This window comes from Carettochelys insculpta, chromosome 2, assembly GCF_033958435.1.
Source record: "Carettochelys insculpta isolate YL-2023 chromosome 2, ASM3395843v1, whole genome shotgun sequence".
NCBI lineage: Eukaryota > Metazoa > Chordata > Testudines > Carettochelyidae > Carettochelys > Carettochelys insculpta.
In genome coordinates, this window is record NC_134138.1 from 12,152,186 (window position 1) to 12,179,674 (window position 27,489).

The following is a 27,489-nucleotide window of genomic DNA, read 5'->3' on the forward strand; positions in this document are numbered from 1 at the left end:
AATTTACATAATAAAAAATGAGAATGATCAATGGAAATAGTTAAGAACACTTTACTAGACAACCAAAAAAGCCACAGTCCCACAACTGAGGAAGAAAGTCTTCCTAGATTTTAAATATAAGACCTGGGTTTGAGGAGAAGTGAAACCAGCTATTAAAAAATTCTCTTTCACGGGAGCATGTTAAGTTTAACATTTTTAAATGAGCAGGTCCCGGGTTTTAAAATAGCTGTCTTGAGAAGCTTGCTAAACAGTTAATGCCGATTGTCAATCTCTTGGAACACTGGGGAAATTCCAGAAGACTAGGGAAAAAAAAAGCTAATATTGTGCAAATATTTAAAGATTAAAAAGGATGACTGGGTCATCATAACTTTGTCAGTTTGACAGGTAAGATAAGGGAGTGGCCTGTATGGAATCAGTCAATGAAGAATGAAAGGAGGCTTATGGAACACAGATTCCATAAAATTAACTTGTTGTCTTTAAAAAAAAAATGAGATTACAATTTTGGTTGATGCAAATAATACTGTTAGTGTAATAAGCTTACATCACTGGGTCTCAAATTGTGGATCGGGACCCCAGGGTGGCTGGTGGCCCCATTATAGTGGGATCACCAGGGCTAGCTTAGATTTGTTGGGATCCAGGGTCAAAGCCAAAACCTGATGCTTTCACAGCTGTTTGTTGAGACTCAGGTTACAGGACCCCTGACTGGGGTGAAAACTCTTGGGCTTCAGCTTTGCCCCTCACTTGGGGGCTGGAGGCTTTGGCCCTCCCTCCCTCCTGGGGTTATACAGTGATTTTTATTGTCAGAAGGGGATAGGGAGGTTACAGTGCGATGACGTTTGAAAACCCCTGACTTAGACTTCTGTACAGCATTTTACTTGGTTCTGCGTAACAGTTTGATTAAAAAATTACAATAACAATCAACAAGGCACACATTAAAAATGGTTAACTGCTAGCCTTCAAAGCACATGTAAATGGAGAATCATTATTGACCAGGTATGTTTCTAGAGAGGTCTCACAGGGAACAGTTCTAGGCCTCACGCTATTTATCATTTTTGTCCGTGACCTGGAACAAAACATAAAATAATCACTAATAAAACTCAAGGATGAAACCACATTTCGGGGAAGTGATAAATAAGCAAGATGACAAGACACTGATAGAATGTGGTTTGGGTTGCTTGGAAACCTGGATGCAAGCAAACAATCTGCATTTTAATATGGCCAAATGTAAACACACACGTCAAGGAAGAAAGAATACAAGTCATATTTACAGGAAGTGAAACCTATCGTTGGAAGTAGTGACTGAAAAAAATGTGAGGGTCATGGTGGATATTTAACTGAACATGTGATCCCCATGCAATTCTGTGGCCGATGGGGCTAATGCCAAGGTGTTCAACCCGCGGACACGGTACGCGTAGGTCCCAGCTGACACAGGCTGCAGTTCCAGCCAGCACAGCTTGCGTGGGCTCTGGCTGGTGCAGCTTGTGCAGGGTGGGGCTCCTGCCAACGCAGCTCCAGACAGCATGGCTCACAAGGCCCCAGCTTGGGCCTTGACTTGGATGGGCCCCAGCTCAGGCTCAGGCCCCAGCTCCCGCAGCTCCTGCTGCTCATGTGGTGGCGGTGGCTCTGGTAAGTCGCCACATTCAGTTGTGCCGAGGGTGACTGGCTCTGTGGGATGGGAAGGGGATTGGTTTAAAGCGGAAAGCTGGGGTGCCTGGCTCTGGGGGACGGAGGATTGGGTTAAAGCGGAGGGCTTGGGCTGCTTGGCTCTCAAGAGGTGATGGGGAATTGGGGATTGTCCATGTCTGAAAATTGTGGGTACTGGGGTACTTTTTTTTTTTTTGAAAAAGGGATATTTTATAAAAATAGTTTAAGAAACACTGGATTAGAACTCAACTGAATTGGTTTAATGTCTGGTAGGAGGGATCTGGCCATTAAAACCTACTCAGTTGAGTCCTGTTCTTTCAGCGTGGCAAGGAGCTGCCCCTGCCACGATGTTCGGTGGGGGGGCGGTGTTTGGGGCTGTGGGGTGTCTAAGATGGGGAGCGGTTTGGGGCTATTTTATGTTTGGCCCCCAGCACATGTAAAAATTGCCATGTGGCCCCCCCATGAAAAAAGAATGGACACCCCTAGGCTAATGCAATCTTAGATGCACAAACAAGTAGTTCTCAAGTAGGAGAAGAGAGAACATTCTAGCTCTTTATTGGGCACTGGCAGGACTGGGGGTCGGGGCAAGGGCTCAGTGATTAGAGCACTGGCCTTGTAAACCCAGGGTTGAGATTTCAATCCTTGAGAGGGACCTTTCAAGGGTCTGGGACAAGGTAGATTTTCAAAAAAATAAATGTGTCAGGGATGGTGACATGTCCTGCTGAGAGGGCAGGCAAACAGACTCCACGACCTCTTGAGGTCCCTTCCAGTTCTATGGCATGATATGCTGCTGAAACACTCTGTCCAGTTCTGATGTTCCTACATCAAGAAGGATCTTAATAAATTGGAGAAGGTTCAGAGAAGAGCTATGTGAGAATGCATTAAAAGATTACAAAATGTACCTTATAATGACAGATTTGAGTTCAGTCTATGGTTTAAAGGGTGGCTTGATTACATCTGCAAGTGTCTACACACAGAACACATATTTAATAATGGGCTCTTCAATCTAGCAGAGGTATAACATGATCCAATGACTGGAAGGTCAAGCTAGACAGGTAGTATAACTATCTCAAAGTGGACACCCGAATTAGTGGATAATTTTGTCCTGAATATCTGTCATGTAAAATGGAGATAATAATACACTCTCATCTCACAGGAACATTGTGAAAGTAAAAATCATTAATATCTGTGAACTACACCAGTTGTACAGTGAGAAGCACCACATAAAAATCCAGTGAGGAAATTCATAATTTTGTCTTCAGATTGGGTTTTAAATATTGCAATAAATAAGGTCCCATACTGAACAACAAAGATAAAACATCATACTGAATAGCTCCAACTAAGTGAGCACCATCCACCATCCTGTAAACTCTATCATATATAAACGCTATGGAAAAAACAGTATGTGATCATGTAATTAAAGGTTATTCACAACTCGGGTAAATTAAGGATTCACAGGAAACCACCTCCTAACTTCTGAGTACTTAATCCTTCAACCTTAATTAGGATATTCTTTTAACATAGTTTCGTGCATGCAGTGTTTTACAAACACAAAACATGCCATAACAGCAACGATATTAGGCTATTCCCTGAACAGCTCATAGCACCAGATGATTTTATGCCTTACATCTGATTGAAAGTGGAGGAATTTCAAGAATGAACTATGTCACGGTACCTGGCGTATACAGCAAGACGTCTACTGCCTGCGGAAAAGTTTCACCAACTGAGGGATTAATCTTGTGTTTTAGTGTTTCTGATGTAGTTTTTGGGACCATCATGGGCACTGAAACACAAAGATATTTTAGAAGTTACAAAACTGTACAAATTTAACCTTGAAATTATAGAAAACTTTTGTATTTTAGAATAAATCTGTACTATTTATTCACATTATGATATTAAAAGTGTTAACATAATTTCATTTAAAACAATGCCATCAGAGAAAACAATTGACAAAGGATGTGAAAGCATGCATCCAGGCCAACAACTTGTATAGAATACCAGATTTCAGCTTATTAAGACAAAACCCTTTCAACACAGGATTTAGAAAGAAAAAGCTGAGGCCAGTGCACTCCTCAAGCATATATTACTGACCTTCATTCTTCATCTTGTCAAAATAAGAGAGTTTGGAAGCAGCATAAATGGTTTTGGAGGACTGCAATGCACCAACTACAGCATCCATCAAGAGGACATTAGTCAGGGCTTGCTGAATATATTGAGGATCCTAAAAATTAAAAATCTGATTTTAGCTCTTCCAGTAGTCATTCTTCTTACACAGTCCCATTCACTACATTCACAAGAGGGGTCGCAATACTAGTAGAAGCATTCCTAGGTCTATGACAGCATCTACTGTCTAAGCCACATCTGCTATAGAAAACTATTGCCCAGGGTCAACCATTCTGTTCCTGAGCAAGCTCATAAAGAAGTTACCCAAAAGGTCAAATTGACACTCATTTAGCTGAAGCTCTCCCTCTATACCTGGCTCAATCTGGATTCAGACAAGGACATGGGCATAAAACTGTTTTAGAGGCACTGATGAACAGACACTTGTTACTGATGGGTCATGGAAAGACATACACTATCATACTTTGGGAGTTCCCCTGCAGTGGTCAACACAATTGACCTTGAGATACTGCTGTCTCACCCGAGAGAGGTGGCAGGGTTCCAGGGTAATGTGTTAAAATGGTCTGAGAATCCTCCCTTGAAAGACGCTCACAAAATTATTGATGGAAAAAAGTGGAACTTCACTACCTCACTTGTGGAGTGCCACAAGGATCAATTCTCTCTCCGGTGCTGTTCAACATCACCATGCAGTCATTAGGGTGAACTGATCAAGTGACATGGAATAAACTGACAACAAAATGCACATGAGACAAATCTCTGTGGATCCATGACATACGACCATGCTATTGTCATCAAAAGAGGCCAGTGCTTGGGGAAGATCAGCTTATGGATCAAGAACTCCTGGCCTAAGCTGCACCCAAGCAAGACAGAGGTAATGCTGGTGGCCAGAAGAAAGCATTTTGAAGAGTAAGAAGTCATCCTACAGTGTCATTCAATAGAATGTCCATACCTACAACTGGTCAGCTCCCTCCATAGTTTAGGTGTGCTCTTGGATTTCTTATTGAGGCTAAGCTCTCACACACCAGCTTCTGAAAGTAACATTTTCTACCATCTCCATTTGGTAAAGAGATCCCCTCCTGGCGAACAATGACTGTGCCTCTGTTATTCACATTTTAGGTAGCTCTCAGCTGGAGACGTGCAAGAAAAGTCATATACCAAGTCTTGAGGGCTTCAGACTAAGGAAACCTAAGTGGCACACAGTGCTGCAGCACATCTCTTCAATGATACAGACTACCACCACAAGCTCATCACACGTGTCCCCTGCTCCCTACACTGGCATCCTGTATAATAAGTTTCAAGACACTCAGTGCTTCAGTGGTTTGGGCAAAGAAAGCTAAAGAAACCAATAACTTCACTTATCTAGCACAAAGGGATGGTCTACAAAACTTGGCTCTGAAAAAGCAGAATTTTCTCAGGCTGGCCCGAGACACTAGAATGAATTTCCACGAGTTCCATCACAAACCATCACCATCTACTGTGCTAAGTACACTTCTTTGGCCTTGCTTTCTCTGACAAATGTACAGAAACGTGCATATCTACCTGAGTCTCTTTCTCTCTCTAAATATAATTTTTAAGAAGTTCCAAACAAACCAGAACATTGCATACACTTCTCCCCTAGAGAGAAGCTCAGAGAATGGCTACGTCTACATGTGAAGCCTACTTCGAAGTAGCTTATTTCGATGTAGCGACATCGAAATAGCCTATTTCGATGAATAACGTCTACACATCCTCCAGGGCTGGCAACGTCGATGTTCAACTTCGACGTTGCGCGGCACCACATCGAAATAGGCGCTGCGAGGGAACGTCTACACGCCAAAGTAGCACACATCGAAATAAGGGTGCCAGGCACAGCTGCAGACAGGGTCACAGGGCGGACTCAACAGCAAGCCGCTCCCTTAAAGGGCCCCTCCCAGACACAGTTGCACTAAACAACACAAGATCCACAGAGCCGACAACTGGTTGCAGACCCTGTGCATGCAGCATGGATCCCCAGCTGCAGCAGCAGCCAGAAGCCCTGGGCTAAGGGCTGCTGCACACGATGACCATAGAGCCCCGCAGGGGCTGGAGAGAGAGCGTCTCTCGACCCCTCAGTTGGTGGCCACCATGGCGGACCCCGCAATTTCGATGTTGCGGGACGCGCAACGACTACACGGTCCCTACTTCGACGTTGAACGTCGAAGTAGGGCGCTATTCCCATCCCCTCATGGGGTTAGCGGCTTCGACGTCTCGCCGCCTAATGTCGATGTTAACTTCGAAATAGCGCCCGACACGTGTAGCCGTGACGGGTGCTATTTCGAAGTTAGTGCCGCTACTTCAAAGTAGCGTGCACGTGTAGACACGGCTAATAAGTGACAAAACAGATTGTTCAAGTTCCTTTAGGCACTACTGGAAAGTGCTCATGTACTATAGTGCAGTCCAGTAACCTATATAGGTTTGAACAGTACCCATCCCAGAGGAATACTTCCAGAGCTGCAGAGAGACTTATCTCCAATTTTAAAACAGGATGAAAACCTAACCCAATTATACCAGATTCATCACTTCCCACTTTTCTGGTGTCATCCCCCAACTAACTGAATGCCAAATTTTACCGTAGTGTAAATGGCACTGAGTGTAACTTCTTGTAAATGAGCTACTAATAACTGACACCAGCAGTGCACTAAAAGATCTTATGGAAGACATATTTTCAGCATCCCTCTCTCTCAATAAAGGAAAATCTGCAGCCAGTTCATATCTAGAAGAGCCTGACCCACTAGTAGCAGCCCTCCGACCTACCACGTACAAGCAGTACATAGCACCCCATCACCTATTTTTAGACAGGAATGGGACCAATATACAAGACTTAAAAGAAAGGGTAATAAGTAGGTACAGTAAAAGAAAACATCCTATTCTTAGCTCATAACATGCTAAATGTTGAGCGGGCCTGTTTCACTGTCAACAATAAGATGAAACAAGTAAAGAGGCATATCAGATACTTGGAAAAAAGTATTTATGAATTGTGGCATGTTAGTACCCGTAGCTAATGAACTATAGTGTACAAGATCCTTCTGCTGAACCCAGCATCAGCTGAAGCCACAAGGACCAACTTGCAGTGCCATAATAAAAGTATGAAGTTCAGACCAAGTACCACTTCAAATACACACTCATAATAGACTAGAGTTCTTTCTGCCCAAGATATGTATATATTTCTAGAAGGGTGCAATATGAAACTACAGGCAGTGTCTACACTAGCCCCCTTCTTCAAAGGGGCATGGTAATCAGCCCATGCGGGGAATAGCAATGAGGTGCTGTGATAAATATGCAGCATCTCATTAGGCTAAATTCTTGCTGTGGCAACTTTGACGTTGCAAACTTTGAAGCACCAGCATGCCATGTAGCTGTGGGCACTTCGAAGTACCCCTGCAACTTCAAAGTGCCCTTACTCCCAAAATTTTTAAGCTACTCAATTTCTTGGGACTCCCAAGAATATTAAATGGACCAGACAACCATTCTGGCTACATCTACAATACAGAGATCCTTCGAAAGAAGTTCTTCTGGAAGATATCTTCCAAAAAACTCCTTTCAAAAGAGCGCGTCCACACACAAAAAAGCAGATCGAAAGATTGATGGTGAGCATCCATGCAGCCCCTGCTCTTTTGAAAGAACGGGTCAGGGATGGAAAAATCAGGCAATATGAGGACTCCTCTTTCAAAAGAAGGGCCCTGTGGAGTGCTTACACCTGGTTTCTTTCAAAAGAAGGTGTTCTTCCTGAAATGGGAGCGGAAGAGCACGTTCAAAAGCAGCACCACATTCCTTTGATTTGTGTGTAGATGCTCCGCGGTATCTTCCAAAATAGCCCACTTTTTTCAAAAAATCTTTTGAAAGAACTTGCTAGTGTAGATGCAGCCTCTCAGTCTTGCAACGTCTCTACTTCTTCAACATAAATCAGGTGATCTGTTGGTTCCTGGATCACTGACAGCATCTTTGGATTGGATGAATACCCTGTTTGTAAAAACTTTCTCCCTGGAGTCTCTGTGATACAGGAGTCCATGTTACCTCATTTAATCACAAGGTTCATGACCACAGTGTACATGCATGGTAAAAATCCTCTCACCGTGTAACCTTTCAAGCAAAATGAGGAAATTTTTCTATTCAGGCCTCCACTTTGCACTTAACTGACTTGTAAAAATAAAGGAGGAAAAAATCCACAAACAAAACCAAAAGGCTGACAAGATGACGACTTCTTTTGCACAATTACTTTGACAACCACTTTTTAAATTATTTCTTCTTAAATTATAGTACGTCAAGCTGTAGTATAATAACCAGAATGTTTTACTAAATCTTCATTTTAATTTTTGCCCTGGGACTTCTCTATATTACTTTTATTCACTCTGCTGACAAGTGGAAAATAAATGTCCTGGTTTTTATGTGAACACTGAACCATACAAGGTAGAGAAAAAATTTTAAAGTACAACAAATAGCTCAACTAGTAAAGTAATATTTATACCTTGTGATCATCTGCCATTTTCTTTCCAGCCCACATCTCTTTCACCATCAAGTGCCAAAGATCACACTCTGACTTAAGGTTAGCTTCAAAGACTTCCTTTTTGGACACAGATTTAATCCTCAGTGTGGGTATTCTCAAAACAAGGAAAGCTACAGTAGTACTCTTAACATCCTATAAATGCAGAGAAGCAAAAGAAACCAAAAAAGCAATAAAGCACAGTCATAGACAAGGTGCAGTATTCAATAAGCATTTTCAAATACTTCTAGCCAGAACTAATTTTCTTGTGCTACCATACACAAATGCAGGGTCGCCATTCAGAGTTTACAAAAAATAAATGTTGAAAGGACAGTTTACATTTAGATATATTGCTAAACAGGGTGAGCTAAGACTACTTCTGATGTACAAAATGTGCTCATTTTACTTTTAGCTCCATCTGTTCTCACTCTCTATCCCCAACTTGTTTTTTTCATACAATTGTGTCTTTTCATAAATCCAAAGCTAACATTTCTTAGGCTGACTGCCATTGTTTTAGATGTCTGTACAACACTTAACCCTATTGGTCTCAGATTCATTAGCATGAGAAACACGTCAGCCTTTGGTTCTACCTATGGATAGAATCAGTGATTTTTAAAGATATATTTCCCTACAATCATACTCTTGTGTAACAGTCATAAAATGTCAGGGCTTCTGCTACCGAGATAGATAGAATTCTTGCTCCCAATCACGTTAAGACATCTTAACAACAAATAATTTCATGCTCACCTCTATGTTCCTGAAAGTTGTGATCTCTACATAGCCAGGCCTTCCTTCAGTCAAAAGGAACAAGCGCTTCTGAGTCATTGCTATTTTTCCTACTCCATAGTTAGTTTTAACTGCACAAGATAACTTGTAGACACATTCATTTGTATCTAAATGCTCTAGGACAGTGCGTGGCAGATTAACCTCTTGAGCTTCTGCTTCTGTTTCCTTCCAGTAGTTGTAGAAATCTTTGAACGTTTCAGGATCGATTTGTTTCTGGTGCCCTAAGAAGTTTTTGAATGTTATTTATTATTCAAAGCCATTATTTGAATGAAAATAAAATATATTTCGAGGATACTAAAGGCTAGATTGTGCCAAAACCTCAGCAAAGGCTGCTGTACAAACTACAAAGAGGAATCCCAGGAGACCTTTCCAAGACAGAATTCCTCCTCTGTTTTCCTAGTTTTTCTGGGAGGAGTACTTTGCTGTCAACTTACACCTTGGGCCTTCATCCACTTGATACTCTCTCCACCTCCTCCAGGGAGGAAGTAAACAGCTGCACAGTCTCTTATTTTCATATGCACAAGCAGCCCACATAAAAGAATTCTTACTCCTCTGCTAGATCTGATACTCTTCATTAGGACTTTTTAGTTCTTTAGTCTTTTGAACATTATTAAACCATGTATATACTGCATAGTAGAAAACAACAAGGGTGACAATAATAATCTATCTGCAGACCAAAAGTTTATAAACCATACACATTCCAAGAATCATTTTAAACTGCAGTTTCATAAAACTGGCTGCTTTTGGACTCCCAGTATTCCAGCTCAAAACAGATAATTATAAATTGTATGCCACATACTGTTTTAAAGTGTAGAAATTCTTGCTGTTTTGGTCAATGTTTAATACATGACCTGAAGGTGTGACAACTGTCCCACTTATTACACACAGCAAATTGCAAGTGTTTAATACATGACCAGAAGGTGTGACAACTGTCCCACTTATTACACACAGCAAATTGCAAGTGATGTGGCCTTTATTACTTATACCTAGAGCAGTGGAACTCAAAAGTCATATTTCAGATTTAGGAAGTAAAGAAATTATGTTGGAAACATCATACTTATTCAGGCTCTACAAGTGGTTTTAGGAAAAAATTAGCACTTGCTATTCGAATTCCAGGCCTTTCTTGAACAGACTGATAATCCTGTGATACTGTTTAGTGTTCTTTATAAGGACATTTATCTGCTGAGGATTAAGACAGGACCAAATGTATTCTATTTATATTCTAAATCAAGATAGAGCTCGTATACCATGGGACAATTAAATGCTAATAAAATAAGTTACTATGAGATCTTCACCCACAGACAACTGCAAGTCTGCAAACAGGCATGCAGGCTCCTTTGCAGACATTCTTTAGCATCACATGTAGAGTGAGTCCAATGTACTGCACTAAATAAGTTCTCCTGTAATTATTCTAACTAAGAATTGCCAATAAGGGAGAGTTTCAGTGGAACTGAAATTTCACAACCAAACTGATGAAGAGATAGCACAAAGGCCTCAATTGGAGATATACACATCTCATAGAACAGGAAGGGACCTCAGGAGGTCATTGAGTCCAGTCCCCTGTCAAGCACCATCCCAGACCGATTTTTTTTTGAAAAAAATCTATTTGCTTCAGACCCCTAAGTGGCCTCCTCAAGGATTAAACTCACAACTCTGTGTTTGGCAGGCCAATGCTCAAATCACTGGGCTATTCCTCCCCCCCAAAATTCAGTAAAATACCTACACATATGCTTAACTTTGAGTGTATGAAGAGCATCATTTATTACTTTGGTGAGTTTGGGTCTATGACTACATCTATACTACAATGATCTGTCAACAGAAGTTACTGTCAGAAGAGATCACCCAGCAAAACTTCTGTCAACAGATCACGTCCAAAAACACACAAGAGGACCGAAAAGCAATCTGCTCTGTCAACAGGGAGTGGCCAGACTGCCCTGTCTGTTGACAGAGGGGCCCCCAGAGCATCTACTCATTTTTTTGTTGATAGAAACTGTCAACAAAGGTGTTCTTCCTCATTGCACAGAGGAAGAACGCTGTAGGCAGAAGTGCCGAGTCCTATTGGCAGACTGTCAACAAAACTCTTTAGCTGTGTCTACACGTGCACGCTACTTCAAAGTAGCGGCACTAACTTCGAAATAGCGCCCGTCGCGTCTAAACGCGTCGGGCGCTATTTCGAAGTTAACTTCGACGTTAGGCGGCAAGACGTCGAAGTCGCTAACCTCATGAGGGGATCGGAATAGCACCCTACTTCGACGTTCAACGTCGAAGTAGGAACCGTGTAGACGATCTGCGTCCCGCAACGTCGAAATTGCTGGGTCCTCCATGGCGGCCATCAGCTGGGGAGTTGAGAGATGCTCTCTCTCCAGCCCCTGCGGGGCTCTATGGTCACCATGGGCAGCAGCCCTTAGCCCAGGGCTTCTGGCTGCTTCTGCGGCAGCTGGGGATCTATGCTGCAGGCACAGGGTCTGCAACCAGTTGTCGGCTCTGTGGATCTTGTGTTGTTTAGTGCAACTGTGTCTGGGAGGGGCCCTTTAATGGAGCGGCTTGCTGTTGAGTCCGCCCTGTGACCCTGTCTGCAGCTGTGCCTGGCACCCTTATTTCGATGTGTGCTACTTTGGCGTGTAGACGTACCCTCGCAGCGCCTATTTCGATGTGGTGCCGCGCAACGTCGAAGTTGAACATCGACGTTGCCAGCCCTGGAGGACGTGTAGACGTTATTCATCAAAATAGCCTATTTCGATGTTGCTACATCGAAATAAGCTATTTCGATGTTGGCTTCACGTGTAGACGTAGCCATTGTGTGTGTAGACACACAGCAGGTTTTGTCAACAAAACTCTCTACCGTCAACATAGCCTCTATGTATAAATGCAATGGAAATGTCAGACCATGAAAACAATAGTTGTGTTTTAATAAAAATTACAAAACCATATTACTCTAAATTTAAAAAACATTCCATAATACATGGAGAAACACACCTGGATTCAAATACATACAGGGAGAGAGAGAGAGAAAAACATTGGACATTTTTCTGAAGGCCAAAAAGATGGTGGAAAAAAGACTTTAAACAGCATATGGTTAACAGATATCTTAACCACAGAAGTATGAAAAATGATTTGCACAACAAAATAGATGTTCATTACCACAACGTACTTCCTGCTTACCTACTGTTAAGGCATCAAAAAGCCGATGTATTGTGTCTATATCTTTGACAATCCCAGATTCTTGGATTCGCTTGACAAAATCATCCAAATGCATGTGCGTTTTTGGTAACTGGAAATTTTTCACATGGTCATCTACTTTTGTAACTTCTCTTTGTTTTTCCATCACTTGACTAATCAACCTCTTCAGCTGAGGATTGCGGTCTGCTAGGGAACGTTCAGAAGGAGGTAGGGTTTCTACCATCTTCCGCACAAGTTCAGTAGGGAAAATTCTTATGTCTGTTTTATATAGATTTTGAAAATCTGAAAGTGCATCCAGTAGTTTTCCTTGCATCAATCCAATAAGTCCACGAAGGTAGAAATATCTTGCCAGCAATCCTGAGTTATCATTTTGTAAGCGATTTATTGATCTAGTGAGATGATTGATAAAATCTGTATAGTAGGTGTGAACACACTGACTCACAAGAGGAAACGGAATTTCGGGGATCTTGAATGTACTAATTGATTTAGATGACAATTTCACAGCTTAAAAAAAAGAAAGAAGTAAAATGTTAGGTATAAAAGGGAAGAATAAAAGCATACAAGTATCTTCAAACAAGCAATACATTTAAAAAAAAAATGGAACAACTTATCCTGCATAACCTAAAACGTGGTCTCCTGTGTCCCCAGTAAGCCAGTATTTATGCCTGTGTGAGAAAATTGTTCACCATATAATCCGTGAAGCCATCATAGACCCTGATTCAGTAGTTTATTCCTATTCAGCAAAACACTTAAACACTTGTTTAAATCCCACTGACTTTCCTGAACAGAAACGAGTTTATGAACATACTTAAATGTATTTCTGACCTGGACCTTAACTGGGAAAAGGATAAATGGGGACAGTAACTGGTTCAGGAAACCGCTCCACAATAACACTATCATAGTGGCTACGTATATACTAGCCCCTTCCTTTCAGAAGTGGCATTGTAATGAGCAAGTTGGGAAGATGCTAATGAGGCACTGCTATGAATCTTCAGCAACTCATTAGCATAATGGCAGCCACGTGTGATTCAAAAGCGCCACTTTCAAACCACATGCCACCCATGTAAACGGGGGTCTTTCAAAAGGACCCCCCAGACTTTGAATGTCCCTTCTTCCTAAAACCAAATAGGAAAAAGGGGCTTTTGAAGTCCGGGGGTCCTTTCGAAAGGCCCCCATCTATACAGGCAGCGCGCAATTTGAAAGCGGCGCTTTTGAATCGTGCGCAGCTGCCATTATGCTAATGAGCCGCTGCATGTTCGTGACAGCACCTCATTAGCATCTTCCCAACTCACTCATTACCATGTGCCTTCCGAAAGGAGGGGCCTAATGTAGACGTGACTAGTATATGTTAGCCCCTTGTAACAGCTGCAGAATAAACACAATTCTGAGCATCCTCAGTCTGATTTAACATAATGCACGGTCAGGGCACGCACAAAGCAGCCAAAAGCCCAGGATGGTGCAAGTCACTCCATCATGCTAGGTTTGGTTACCACCTCCTTGTCTCTGCAGTGTAGTGCTGCATGGAAGTGAAGGTGAATGTCTAGTCGGATTGTGGACCAAATCTAAACCATCAGATGCTTTTGAACAGACCCTAAGAATCATTTATTTATTTATTATCACTAGCCTTATTGTTATTTATTATTATTATTTCTTCTGGAATCTGGACATTGACTACACCTTGATCAAGAAATCTGGACCTTTACAAAAATAATTTACTACCGTTGGCCTACACTAATATGGTCCTGTAGCAAAACTGATAAATCTTACAGTAAATATGCCTTATGTAGTATCATTGGAAAAACAGTAATCTGCTGAATATTATTATCTTGTTATAATGAGTATATCTAAACTGTGTGTGGGGTTATGACCTTTTGGTACATGACTGTAACTCAAACAAATTGGTCTGAGCAATGGTCACCAGTTAGGTTTTCCGAAATAACAAAGGAGCTGTACACAAGGACTCCTGCATGTTGTCTGCAGACACCTCACAGTGCACATTGGCTAAGATGCAAGCTAGAACCTGCAATTCAGAAAAAGCATCAATGACAATGAAGCTGACTGCCATGCAACACAGCTCTGATTTTCCAGGAAAAGGGCCAAAATATAAAATGGGGCAGGCAAAATTTCACCTCCCAAATCACCGGATCCAGCTGACCAAAGTCCCACAGTCCAGCAGCATCCTCAGGCAGTCTTACTGCCTACTACACACGCCCCTACTCCTCCCCACTCACATGACGCTCAGGGTGGATGTCTGCTGGAGGTCACATGCTCTCCATGCACTGAGTGCCCAGGCAAAGGGACTTCACTTGCTGCCTCCTCCCACAAAATAATCTCACAGCTCCCATTGGTAGAAACCAGCCAATGGGAGCTGCCTGGACCATATTTGCCACACAGGCAATGCATGGAAAGCACTTGGCTCCTGCACACAGTGGCAGTGTGGCAGACAGGGAGCCGACAGGTCTGAGGGGCCCACTGGGCTACTGGCTGGGAGCTGCTTAAGATAAGTGCCTCACAGCCAGAACATGCATATGGAATCCCACTTTCTCCCACACCCCAACTCCCTGCCCCAGCTCACAAAACAAACCTTCTTTACCTCCCCCTCCTCTACCCCATCCCAAGTCACAATCAAATCTCAGACCCTGTACCCCACTCCTGCATCCCAAACCCCTGCCCCAGGTCACAGCCCCTTCCTGCCCTAGGTCAAAATCCGAACCCCTGCAGCCCCTCTTGCACCCTTACCCCAGGTCACAGCTCCCTCCCAGACTTTGCAACCTCTCTTACATCCCTCCTCTAGGTTAGGGTTCTCTCCTGTATCCATACCACCTCCTAGACTCCGCACGCCCTCCTCCACACCAATCACGATCCCCTCCTTCACAGAATCACAGGGCTGGAAGGGACCTCAGGAGGTCATCTAGTCCAGCCCCCTGCTTCAAGCAGGATCAACCCCCACTATGTCATCTGAGCCAGGACCTTGTCCAGCTGGGACCTAAAAACTTCGAGGGATGGAAAATCCACCACCTCTCTAGGCAACGCATTCCAGTGCTTCACCACCCTCCTGGTGAAGTAGTTTTTCCTAATATCTAACCTACACCTCTCCCTATTCAACTTCAGACCACTACTCCTTGTTCTGCCAACTGACACCACTGAACAGTTTCTCACACTCCTCTTCAGAGCTCCCCTTCAGGAAGTTGAAGGCTGCTATTAAATCACCTCTAAGTCTTCTCTTCTGTAAACTAAACAAGCCCAAATCCTTCAGCCTGTCCTCATAGGTCTTGTGCTCCAGCCCCTTAATCATTTTTGTTGCCCTCCACTGAACTTGCTCCAGCAAATCCACATCCTTTTTATACTGAGGGGCCCAAAACTGAACACAATATTCAAAATGTGGCCTCACCAGTGCCAAATAAAGAGGAATAACTACTTCTCTAGATCTGCTCAAAATGCTCCTCCTAATGCACCCCAGTATGCCGTTAGCTTTCTTGGCTACAAGGGCACACTGTTTACCCATATCCAGCCTTTCATCCACCATAACCCATAGGTCCCTTTCCATCCTACCGCTGCTGAGCCAGTCAGTCCCTAGCCTGTAAAAATGCTTCGGATTCTTTCACCCCAGCTGCAGGACTCTACACTTCTCCTTGTTGAACCGTATCGGATTTCTTTTGGCCCAGTCCTCCAATTTATCCAGGGCACTCTGGCTTCTCTCTCTATCCTCCAACGTGTCTATCTCTCCCCCTAGTTTTGTGTCATCCGCAAACTTGAGGAGGGTGCAATCCAGTCCCTCATCCAGGTCATTAAATAAAGATGTTGAACAACACCAGCCCCAGAACCGAGCCTTACGGCACTCCACTTGAAACCGACCAACATCCAGATATTGAGCCATTGACCGCTATCCCTTGGGCCCGACCCTCAAACCAGCTTCCTATGGATCTTATAGTCCAAAGATCCAATCAATATTTCCTCCATTTATGGACAAGAATGTTGTGGGAGACGGTATCAAAAGCCTTCCTGAAGTCAGATATATCACATCCACTGACTTCCCCATGTCCACAGAGATTGTTACCTCGTCATAGAAGCTAAGCAGATTGGTCACGCTGGACTTGCCCCTGGTGAATCCATGTTGACTACTTTTGATCACTTTCCCTTCCTCCAAGTGCTCCAAAATGAATTCCTTGAGGATTCCCTCCACTATTTTCCCAGGGATTGAGGTAAGGCTGATGGGCCTGTAGTTCCCTGGATTATCCTTCTTTCCTTTTTTAAAGATGGGCACTATGTTTGCCTTTTTCCAGTCATCCGGGATCTCTCCTGATCGTCAAGAGTCTTCAAAGGACAATGGCCAAAGGTTCAGCAATGACCTCTGCCAATTCCCTTAGTACTCTCAGGTGCATTGAATCCAGACCCATGGATTTGTGTACATCTGTTTTTTCTAGATAGCTCAGAACTTGTTCCTTCCCTACGGATGGCTGCCCTCCACCTTCCCATGCTGCATCATCTAGGACTGTCATTGGGAAGTTGACTTTGTCCGTGAAGACTGAGGCAAAAAAAGCATTGAGTACTTCAGCTTTTCCTGCATCATCTGTCACTACGCTACCTCCCTCATCCAGTAATGGCCCCACACCTTCTCTGATAACCCATTTATTGTTCACATGCCTGTAGAAACCCTTCTTGTTACTCTTCACATCCCTTGCCAGCTGCAGTTCTAATTGTGCTTTAGCTTTCTTGATTACTGCCCGGCATTTTCCAGCCTTATGTTGATACTCCTCCTTAGTCAACTGTTCACGTTTCCATTTCTTGCATGCATCCTTTTTGAATTTAAGCTGACGAAGGATTTCCCTGTTAAGGCAAGCTGGTTGCCTACCATGTTTGCATTTCTTACTATGCAGCAGGATTGTTTGTTCCTGTGCCTTCAGTACGACTTCTTTAATGACTGGAAGACAGCTAATATAACGCCAATATTTAAAAAGTGCTCTAGAGAAGACCCTGGCAATTACAGCCCAGTAAATCTAACATCAGTACCAGGCAAATTAGTAGAAACAATAGTAAAGAATAAAATTGTCAGACACGTAGAAGAACATGATTTGTTGGGCAAAAGTCAGCATGGTTTCTGTAGAGGGAAGTCATGTCTTACTAATCTATTAGAGTTCTTTGAAGGGGTTAACAAACATGCAGACAGGGGGGATCCAGTGGACATAATATACTTAGATTTCCAGAAAGCCTTTGACACGGTCCCTCACCAAAGGCTCTTATGTAAATTAGGTGGTCGTGGGATAGGAGGAAAGATCCTTTCATGGATTGGAAACTGGTTAAAAGACAGGAAACAAAGGGTTGGAATTATTGGTAAATTTTCACAACGGAGGGGGGTAACTAGTGGTGTTCCCCAAGGGTCAGTCCTGGGACCAATCCTGTTCAACTTGTTCATCAATGATCTAGAGAAAGGGGTAAGCAGTGAGGTGGCAAAGTTTGAAGATGACACCAAGCTGTTAAGGATAGTCAAAACCAAAGTAGATTGTGAAGAACTTCAAAAAGATCTCAGCAAACTGAGTGACTGGGCAGCAAAATGGCAAATGAAATTTAATGTGGGTAAGTGTAAGGTAATGCATATTGGGAAAAATAACCCAAATTATACATACAATGTGATGGGGGCAAATTTAGATACAAGAGATCAGGAAAGGGATCTTGGCATTATAGTGGATAGTTCTCTGAAAACATCCACGCAGTGTGCAGCGGCAGTCAGTAAAGCAAATAGGATGTTAGGAATTATTAAAAAAGGGATAGAAAATAAGACGAAGAGTATCATACTTCCCCTATATAAAACTATGGTACGCCCACCTCTTGAGTACTGCGTGCAGATGTGGTCTCCTCACCTCAAAAAAGATATACTGGCATTAGAAAAAGTTCAGAAAAGGGCAACTAAAATGATCAAGGGTTTGGAAAGGGTCCCACATGAGGAGAGGCTACAGAGACTGGGACTCTTCAGTCTAGAAAAGAGGAGATTGAGGGGCGATATGATAGAGGTATATAAAATCACGAATGGTGTGGAGAAAGTGAATATTAAAAACTTATTTACTTGTTCCCATAATATAAGTACTAGAGGACACCAAATCATATTAATGGGTAGTAGGTTCAAAACTAATAAAAGAAAATTTTTCTTCACACAGCACACAGACAACCTGTGGAACTCCTTGCCGGAGGAGGCTGTGAAGGCCAGCACTCTAACAGAGTTTAAAATAGAGCTTGATAAATTTTTGGAGATTAGGTCCATAAATGGCTATTAGCCAAGGGAAAGTATGGCGCCGCTAGCCTTTAGTCAAAGGCTTGAGACAGATGGCAGGAGACAAATTGCTTGATCATTGTCTTCGGTTCCCCTCCTCTGGGGCACCTGGCACTGGCCACTGTCAGCAGACAGGATACTGGGCTGGATGGGCCTTTGGTCTGACCCAGTATGGCCATTCTTATGTTGTTAATTCCATCCCCTGAGCTCCCTTCTGCACCCAATTTCCATCCCAGATTCCACACCTCCTCCATTAATATCATGGAAAAGTGTGGCCCCGATCGCTTACCAAATTGTTGGAGCTGTCCCCATCAAAAACAATTGCCAACCTCTGTTATAAAAGAGTGAACCTGAGTGCCTAGCCTATTCTTTCCTGCCACACGTCTAGAGTGGCGAATTATAACAAGGGGAAATTTTCAAGAAAAGGACTGATATCTCCAATATATTTGGGCAACCCAGACAGAGTCTCACAGAAAACTAACAGATGTAACATCGCTGCTATTATTTTGGACCACATGCTCTGATCCAACTGTAACAGATTTTACCTGATTTAAATATTTAATAACTTGTTTCTTTCTGAGTTAGTAACTTTTTAGTTATTTTAGTAAGGATTGGACACAGTGTTGGGTTTTTTGCATGTGATTTGAAGAATATATTGACTTGCATAAGTGAAGGCTGAAGCTGGAAGAACCTCATGCATGGTAAATTTGATTTAAATCATCTTTCATCATAAAGTCCAGTTTGTGTGCGTGATAATATACGGCTGGAACGTCTACAGTGACTGTCCATAATTATATGTCAAAACTAGTTCATAGAGTTCCAAATGCTGTCTTGGTGAAATCTAATTATAGGATGTTGTGTGTGTGTGTGCGCACACGCGTGCACAAGCCACACCAGGGACCAGGACAGCAAGCATCCAAGTATCCAGTCCATGACATCACAAAATAATGTACTTGTTACACATTTGTCCTTACCACGCTCGGTTTCGGATCTTCGGAGTGATGAATTCCTAGGAGGACTATCGTGAGGCTTAATATCTTGTAGATTAGGCATACTTATTACCATACGTTTACTAATCATATACTGAGGGTTAAATCTTTTTGAAGCCATTTTCTCCACAGTTAGTCTTCTTGGGCTATCAAACATTAAATTTAATCTGTAGAAAACAAATTTTAATTATATTTTACGTATATTACAGAACGCATCAGTAAAAATGGAGAGATCAAATAGTAATTTATTATTGTTATTCTTTCATGTATTACAGTAACACCTAACAACTCACAGCACTTTGTCTATGGCCAATTTACTGCAGGACCTTTTGCAGTAAAGATGTCTCATTAATTACCAAGATACTTTGTAATATATATATTATATATAGAACATCATCCTACATCACTAACATTCTAAGACATTTTTGCCATTGACCTTCAAAGAAAGTAAAATCAAGCCGGTGATAAATGGCAGTGAGAAAATGTTACCTATCTTCTTCAGATTGAGTGCTCAACTCAAGTCGGGCAAAGGCATCCATCCTTCTGCTCAGACGAGCTTTAAGAAAAGAGTGGAATATATAGGTCTCTAACACCTGCAATACACAACCACAAAATATTAATTATTGATCATAGAAGCATACATTTTATTAATAGTGGTCATCCACTTTTATTGACCAAACAGAATGAAGAATTTAAAATAATCACAAAAGTCAAGAAAAACAAAATTTAAAAATTTCAACAGCAATATTAAGTCTGTCTCTTTACATAATTTGTATAATTTTATGGTATACATTTAAATGCCAGATGGTAATACAGTAAATCACAAATTTAACAAAAAATATTTATATATTTTTATTGCAACTGTACAACTTTAAAAACTTTGTTCATGGTGTAGAGGAGGGGGCTCCTGAAAGCTCTGAGTTAAAATTCTGCCACTATACGGAATAGAAAATTGTAATGTTGTCCCTGCAATTTACTGAATATTCCTCTCTTGTAAGAAACATTAAGCCATCCCTCCTCAAAGTGCCTTATTGCTCAGACTCTCAAAAATACATCTAAAGCTTCAAATTTTGCCTTTTAGAATTGACAAGACAGCAAAAAATGTCAGATATTAAAGTCAAAAATATTACACACGTTCAAACTTTCCCAAATGGCCTGTTTCTTCCTTACCACATCAAACTACAGAAAATGAACACCAACATACGTAACCAATAATTTGTGTCATTTCTAGAAACTGATTATAAACATTTCTAGCACAGGGTTCTTAATCTTGTTCACCAATGCAGCAAACTACACCATTCGGCAAACCATTTAACCATACATGTAAGTTTCATTGATGTTATCTCCCTACCATCCATCCAAGCTTTTATACATGGCTATGCCTGTGGTACCTGACCTCCTAATAAATTCACCAAAATTAACACAAGATGGTACATATATTTTGGTTGCAGTTATAAAAGAAGAACAAGCTTTAAATGCGTAAACAAATAAACAGACCCAGTAATTTGCCTGAGGCATGCCTCTTTATATCTATTTGTAGCTTTATTTTCCCACTAGATGGAGTGCTATATTGACAATTAGGTTTAAAAAGATAACAAGTAGCAGCAATTGAACCAATTGCCCTTTTAACGTAATGATTGGTGCTACTGGTCACCTGATTGCATGCTGTAGTTCAATTTGATTTTGTTGTAAATTAACATACTATTAGTAGGCTATATAGCATTAAAATAATGTTTTGTTTTATATTGGTAAAATTTGAAGACTTAGATGGCACAAACTATCCTGTTAAACAATAATAGAACAAATTTTTGGATGATTTCTACATTTTCAAATATATTTATTTCATTTACAACACAGAACACCACGGGTGTGTCTACAAGGACACAAATCTTCGAAATAGCCATGCTAATGGCCATTTAGAAGATTACTAATGAGGCACTGAAATGAATATTCAGCGCCTCATTTGCATTAGGATGCTTCCGGCCGCGGCTACACGGGGGTCCTTTTCGAAAGAACCCGCACCTTTCGAAATCCCCTTATTCTGATCAGGGATTTCAAAAGGTGCAGGGTCATTTCGAAAAGGACCCCCGTGTAGCCGCGCTGAACCGCGTGTTTTTGAAAGCAGAGCTTTCGAAGTGCTGCAGCTGGAAGCATCCTAATGCTAATGAGGCGCTGAATATTCAATTCAGCACCTCATTAGTAATCTTCGAAATATGGCTATTTCGAAGATTTGTGCCCGTGTAGACACAGCCCATGTGTAAAGTGTGAACTTCATATTTATTTTTACTACAAATATCTGCACTGTAAAAACAAAAGTAATATTTTTCACATAACCTAATGCAAGTACTGCAGTGCAATCTCCATCATGAATTGACAACTGTAAAATTACATACAAAACTTAACTACATTCAAAAATAAAGCAATGTAAAACTTGAACGTACAAATCTACTCAATCCTACTTCTTGCTCAGCCAACTGTTCTAAAGCTTTAAATATTTTTGTTACATAACTGCACTCTAAAACTAATCTATTTTTGTAAACTGCACGTACAAGATAAAGAGATTGCACTATAATATTTGAATGAGGTGAACTAAAAATACTACTACTTTTATCATTTTACACTTCAAATAATTGTATTAAAATCAGATCATGTGAGCACTTTACACTTTGTATTCTAAGTTGTAACTGAAATCATACAAAAAATGTACATAAGCCATGAAAAAATATTTAATAAGTTTAAACTGATATTCTATTGTTTAACAGTGCAATTAAAACCACAATTAATTGTGATTTTTAATTGCAATAAACTGAGCTAATTGAGTGAATTAACTGCAATTAATAAATTAACTGTCCTACTAATAATTACAAGCTGTTGGTGATAATGAGCAGACTTCTTGCCAGATGCAGAGCACTGCCTCTGGAGAAACTATTGTTTAACTAGTATCATCATTATAAATGAAGCTTTTGTAAATTTTATTAATGCACATTCATTCTGAGGAATGAATCTAAAATGACAAATAGGATTATGGATACTCACACTCCCTCAAACTTTCCTACTTTGCTTATAACCATTTTTACCATGACATTACTGTAAAAAGGAATACATTAAACATAATGTAAATCCTATATTCCTTTGTCTTTGTCACCTTCAATAGGGCTTGCCATAGTGGATCAGATAAGGGGTTCAACAAATCCAGAATCCTATCTCCAACAGTGGTCAGAACCAGCTCTTACAGAGGAGCCTGCAACTAACCCTGAAGTAGTTAGTTATGGGATAACCTGCCTATACAGTAACCATCTTTTCAACCCTCAGTAGTTAGATGTTGACATAAAACCTGAAACATGAGGATTATATTTCTTCCAAACTTCAAGTTGGTTTGTTTTTTTAAAACCTAATCCCTAAAATTGTAATATGTATCTTCCAGATATTCAGCTGCAAAACTGACCTTACCATCAATATAAATCACTTGTGTAAAACCCTTGTGATGCTATGTCTAGACTGCAGAGAACAGTCAGCAAAAAATATGTAACACTGCACAATGCCTTTGTGTAGCTTTTGCTGACAGTTCTGTCAGGAGAGGCTTTTCCAACATTTGGCCCATCCACACAGGGCCAAAGTCAGCAAACCCTTCTCTGTTGAGACACCCATACCTCCTCGTGGAATGAGGTGTACAGGTATGTCGACAGAATGTTCCCAACTGGCAGATTTCTTCCGCAGAGATCTGCAGCTTGGAGGTGCACGATTGACAAAACTTCTGTCGACAGAAGTTTTGTCAACAAAAGTCTGCAGTCTAGACATAGCCTTAATGCCAGTTCAAAAATGTAAGGATTAATTTATCTGGACTGTAAACTTCCATGGATCGCTTTGGGTGAAATTCACCTCTTTTGAGCATAAAAACTATGCATACTTGAGTCCAATCTTGAAGACTTAACTGCAATTTAAGTCTCGTTCTGATCACTGGCACAAGAAATATATCACTAAGGCTACATCTACACTGACTATGGAATATCGACCACTTAGGTTCAATCTTCCAGGAGCACCGTTTTGCACATGCATGAAATGGCATGTTCCGAGATCATCATTGACCCTGGAACTCCTTGCAAGCCGAAAGGATTAAGGACCTTCTGCCGTGAACACAAGCATGGAAGTCAACAGTTGCAAAGTTGATTTTTGGTACACAACTGGCGCACCAAAAAATCACACAGCAGCCATCAACCTTCCAGGTAAATGTAGATATAGCCTAAAAGAAATATGTTTCATTTGCTCCTGAAGGAAAAGAGAAAGTAATTTCACAGAACAAGAGGTTATCGTTGCTCAAGTATACTTTTAATTAACTGAAATCTAGTCAGTGTGTTATGAAAAACCAACATCTTATAACAGAGTCCAAATTTTAACAGTTTTATTTGGATTTTTTTGTTTTTTTTGTTTTTGTGGTAATAATCAAATAAACTGACAGGTAATTAGAAAACACCAAGGATGGAATTACCTTTTTGTAAAATGGCTGATCCTCCAGTGCCCTTGTTTTCAGAAATTCTTCACTATTGAATACTCTGTGTTCAAAATTTAGATGGTCCTTTACCTCCCTGTTAATCAAGAACAACGTATAAGCCTGGAGATTACTTAAAGAAACATATTTGCAGTGAACCACTGGTACTAATACAAATACACTGTAGTACCAGAAGGCAGGTTCTGTTTTGTGAACGGTTTTTAATCCCTGAATCACAGAAAATGAATGTAGAATCATATCAATAGAAGTAAGGCAGGCTAACGGTGATCGCTGACATTTTCCATCAGCAAATCCACTGAGACACATCGGGGTCAACTTCAATATCTGAGCTACCATGCAGTACCATCTGCTTATTAAATGTAATTATTTAGGCCCCAATCCTGCAATTTATATATGTGTGGGCAGATCCATGAAACCACCAAGAAGGCCAATGTGCTGCACCAGACAAAAAGATGGGCCTGTGCAGATCTAACTGCAAGATCAGCACCTAATTTTGTGCCATTATATTGCTCGGTATTTGCTAATCTGTTATGTAATTGCATGCACCTCCAAATGCAATGTCCCCCAAAGTTCAGCCAGAAAGCCAGCTTTACTGGTAACTGTTAAACAAATATTTAATTCAGAAAAAAGAGAAAAGAACAAAAGGAAGAACTGATTAAACAAAAATACATCTACATTTAGTGTGTATACATTTAGTGTGTGTATTTTTCTTAAGGATAAAAATGCCTAGATCTATTCAGATATAGACCTCAAGGCACTATCAAAGGGATATGTTGATATCATCCATCCATGTTACAGATGGAAGTAATAACTTGCTTGAGGTCACACAACTAATCACTAGTGAAGTCAGACTAAAACCCAAGGCTCAACTGCCCAGTTCTGTGTACTCTCCATAGGATCATACTGCATCCCACTTCGCCATCAATTACTGATTGCTAGTGTATTCTTAACTGCATTATTGCAGCTTAAATAATCATACAAAGTTAGAAAAATGGTTAGTAAAATTACATAAACGTGTATTATTTAAGCTTTTTAAAGTATTAAACCTCTGTACACAGAAATATAAGACACTTCATTGAGAAGAATAGAAACAGACAGCTTGAACTGCCAACAGAAATTTTGCCAACACAGATTTACTTTCCTTCATTCCTGGACTGTGGTAGACAGAGCATTAGAAGGCAGAAGAGACATTGCTGGAAAAAAGAACAAAAGAGAAAGTTTGAAGGAAGAAAAGAAGAAAGATGGCAACCCTATTTGCCAAATGCTAACAGATTTTAATTCTGCACTGCATCATCTATTTAGAGAGACCATGCATCTATTCATTTGTGTAGCCAAGTATTTATCATAGTACTAACCGTTAAACTTGTTGGGTAACAAAGTATATTTCACCCAACTTTAGTTTAAGATTATAGCAGCCAGTAGGAAAAACACCCACAAATGGCAGTATATCAAATTCCTCAGATTCATTAGAAATCCCTCCCCCGCCACCCTCCATATGTTAGTTTCTACTAAGTGGCAATCATGGGTCAGCAAGCCACCCACCTGAAACAACCAAATGCCTTAGGTGTGAGCTCAAATAACCTTAACCTGTCAATTTATATTTATTCCTGGGATGGAACTATATGCTTCCCTGATTAGCATACTGTTCCATTTATTGGCAACCTTCACAAATATATTATTTGCATTTAACAATCTCAGGATAGGTCTCTATTACTGAGAAGATCAACCTGCTGAGGGTCAGACTTCCAGGATTTTGTTTCATGCATATGTGGGATCAAAGTCAACCCAGGAACTCCTCGCAAGCAGTGAGGATTAAGGAAGGTCGGTGGAGAAATGTACAAACAGACATGAAATTCAATTGCTGATAAGTCGATTTTAGCTATGAAATTTACATAGCTAAAATTGCATATCAGTGCTTGACTGCTATGTCTAGTACAGACATAGCCTCACATACTGGAGCCTGCCAAATCATCATCAGACTTTCAGAATTTTTATTCCTTTGTATCAAGCTATAAAAACATCAAGATAAATCCATCAGCAAGTCATGGAACTCTCTCTCTCTGTGCAGCCCTCTATTTTCTTGAAGGACCTGAGTGTAGTAGTAGTAGGCATCCTTCAGTCTGCATAGACTATGGATCGCGCCCTTTAAAGTTCCAACTGAGGACTTCATTTACAGCGTCTATTGTGACTATGAAGACCCACACGAGAGTGACAGTCCTTGCTGCATCTCTTGCAGATGTGGTGGGTGTCTGGCAAGTCCTTAGTGTGCTTTTTGTGCACTCGCTTCTTCTCTGCTAGCTGTCTGATCCTCATCTCGCCCTTCTGAAGGCCCTTGTGTAACCCCTGCCTCCATCTGCTGCGGTCATCTGCTAGTTCTTCCCAGTTGTCCAGCTCAATGTCTACCTCTCTGAGGTCTCTCTTGCAGACATCTTTGTAGCGCAACTGGGGGCATCCGGGAGGTCTTTTGCCAGAGACTAGCTCACCATACAGGATGTCTTTTGGAATCCTTCCATCATTCATCCTGTGGACGTGGCCAAGCCAGCGGAGTCGACACTGCCTGAGGAGGGTGTGCATGGTTGGGATTCCAGCTTGCTCGAGGACGGCGGTGTTGGTCACTCTGTCCTTCCATGATATTCCAAGGATGCGCCTGAGGCAGCGCAAGTGGAAGACGTTCAGCCTCTTTTCCTGGCGGGCATACAGAGTCCAAGTCTCGCTGCCATAAAGGAGGGTGCTGAGGATGCAGGCTCTGTAGACTTGCATTTTGGTGAGAGTGTACACCTTGTTGTTATTCCACACTCTCTTGCTGAGTCTGGACAGAGTTGTGTCCGCTTTTCCGATCCTCCTATTTAGCTCAGTCTCCAACGACAGGGTGTCAGTGATGGTGGACCCGAGGTAAACAAACTCATGGACGACCTCTAATATATAGTTGTCAATGCTGATTGATGTGGATTCAGCAACATCCTGACTGAGCACGTTTGTCTTCTTTAGGCTGATGGTAAGCCCAAAGTCTTTGCACGCTTTGGAGAACTGATCCAGCCGTTTTTGAAGCTGGTCTTCTGTGTGAGACACTACAGCAGCATCGTCTGCGAACAGCATGTCTCTGATGAGGACTTCCCGCACCTTAGACTTAGCTTTCAGCTTTGCAAGGTTAAACAGTTTCCCATCAGATCTTGTGTGCAGCAAGATGCCGTCTGTTGAAGATCCAAAGGCATGCTTCAGGAGGAGTGCAAAGAAGATCCCGAACAATGTCGGAGCAAGCACGCATCCTTGTTTGACGCCTCTCCGGATTCTGAAAGCATCTGATAATGCACCATGGAACACGTCTCTCATGTCTTCGTGGAACAACTGGATCATCTTGAGTAACCGTGGAGGACAGCCTATCTTGTGGAGCAGTTTGAACAGACCATCCCTGCTGACCAAGTCAAAGGCCTTGGTCAGGTCAATGGAGCATTTCAAAACACACACAAACTTAGGACATCTCACATGGATGAGATGTTCA

At 41.4% G+C, this 27,489-nt stretch overlaps 1 protein-coding gene across 1 annotated transcript in view; it reads right to left on the reverse strand.

Moving 5' to 3' along the window:
* Positions 1 to 27,489, reverse strand: part of DENND3 (DENN domain containing 3) — a 99,437-nt gene that overhangs the window by 15,253 nt on the left and 56,695 nt on the right. The window contains exons 10-17 of the mRNA XM_074986598.1: positions 23,970 to 24,066; positions 19,973 to 20,076; positions 19,469 to 19,650; positions 12,212 to 12,733; positions 9,011 to 9,270; positions 8,249 to 8,419; positions 3,736 to 3,865; positions 3,320 to 3,427 (exon numbers count right to left, since the gene is read on the reverse strand). Coding sequence (XP_074842699.1) covers positions 3,320 to 3,427; positions 3,736 to 3,865; positions 8,249 to 8,419; positions 9,011 to 9,270; positions 12,212 to 12,733; positions 19,469 to 19,650; positions 19,973 to 20,076; positions 23,970 to 24,066 — 1,574 coding nt within the window. The remainder of the gene's footprint in view (positions 1 to 3,319; positions 3,428 to 3,735; positions 3,866 to 8,248; positions 8,420 to 9,010; positions 9,271 to 12,211; positions 12,734 to 19,468; positions 19,651 to 19,972; positions 20,077 to 23,969; positions 24,067 to 27,489) is intronic.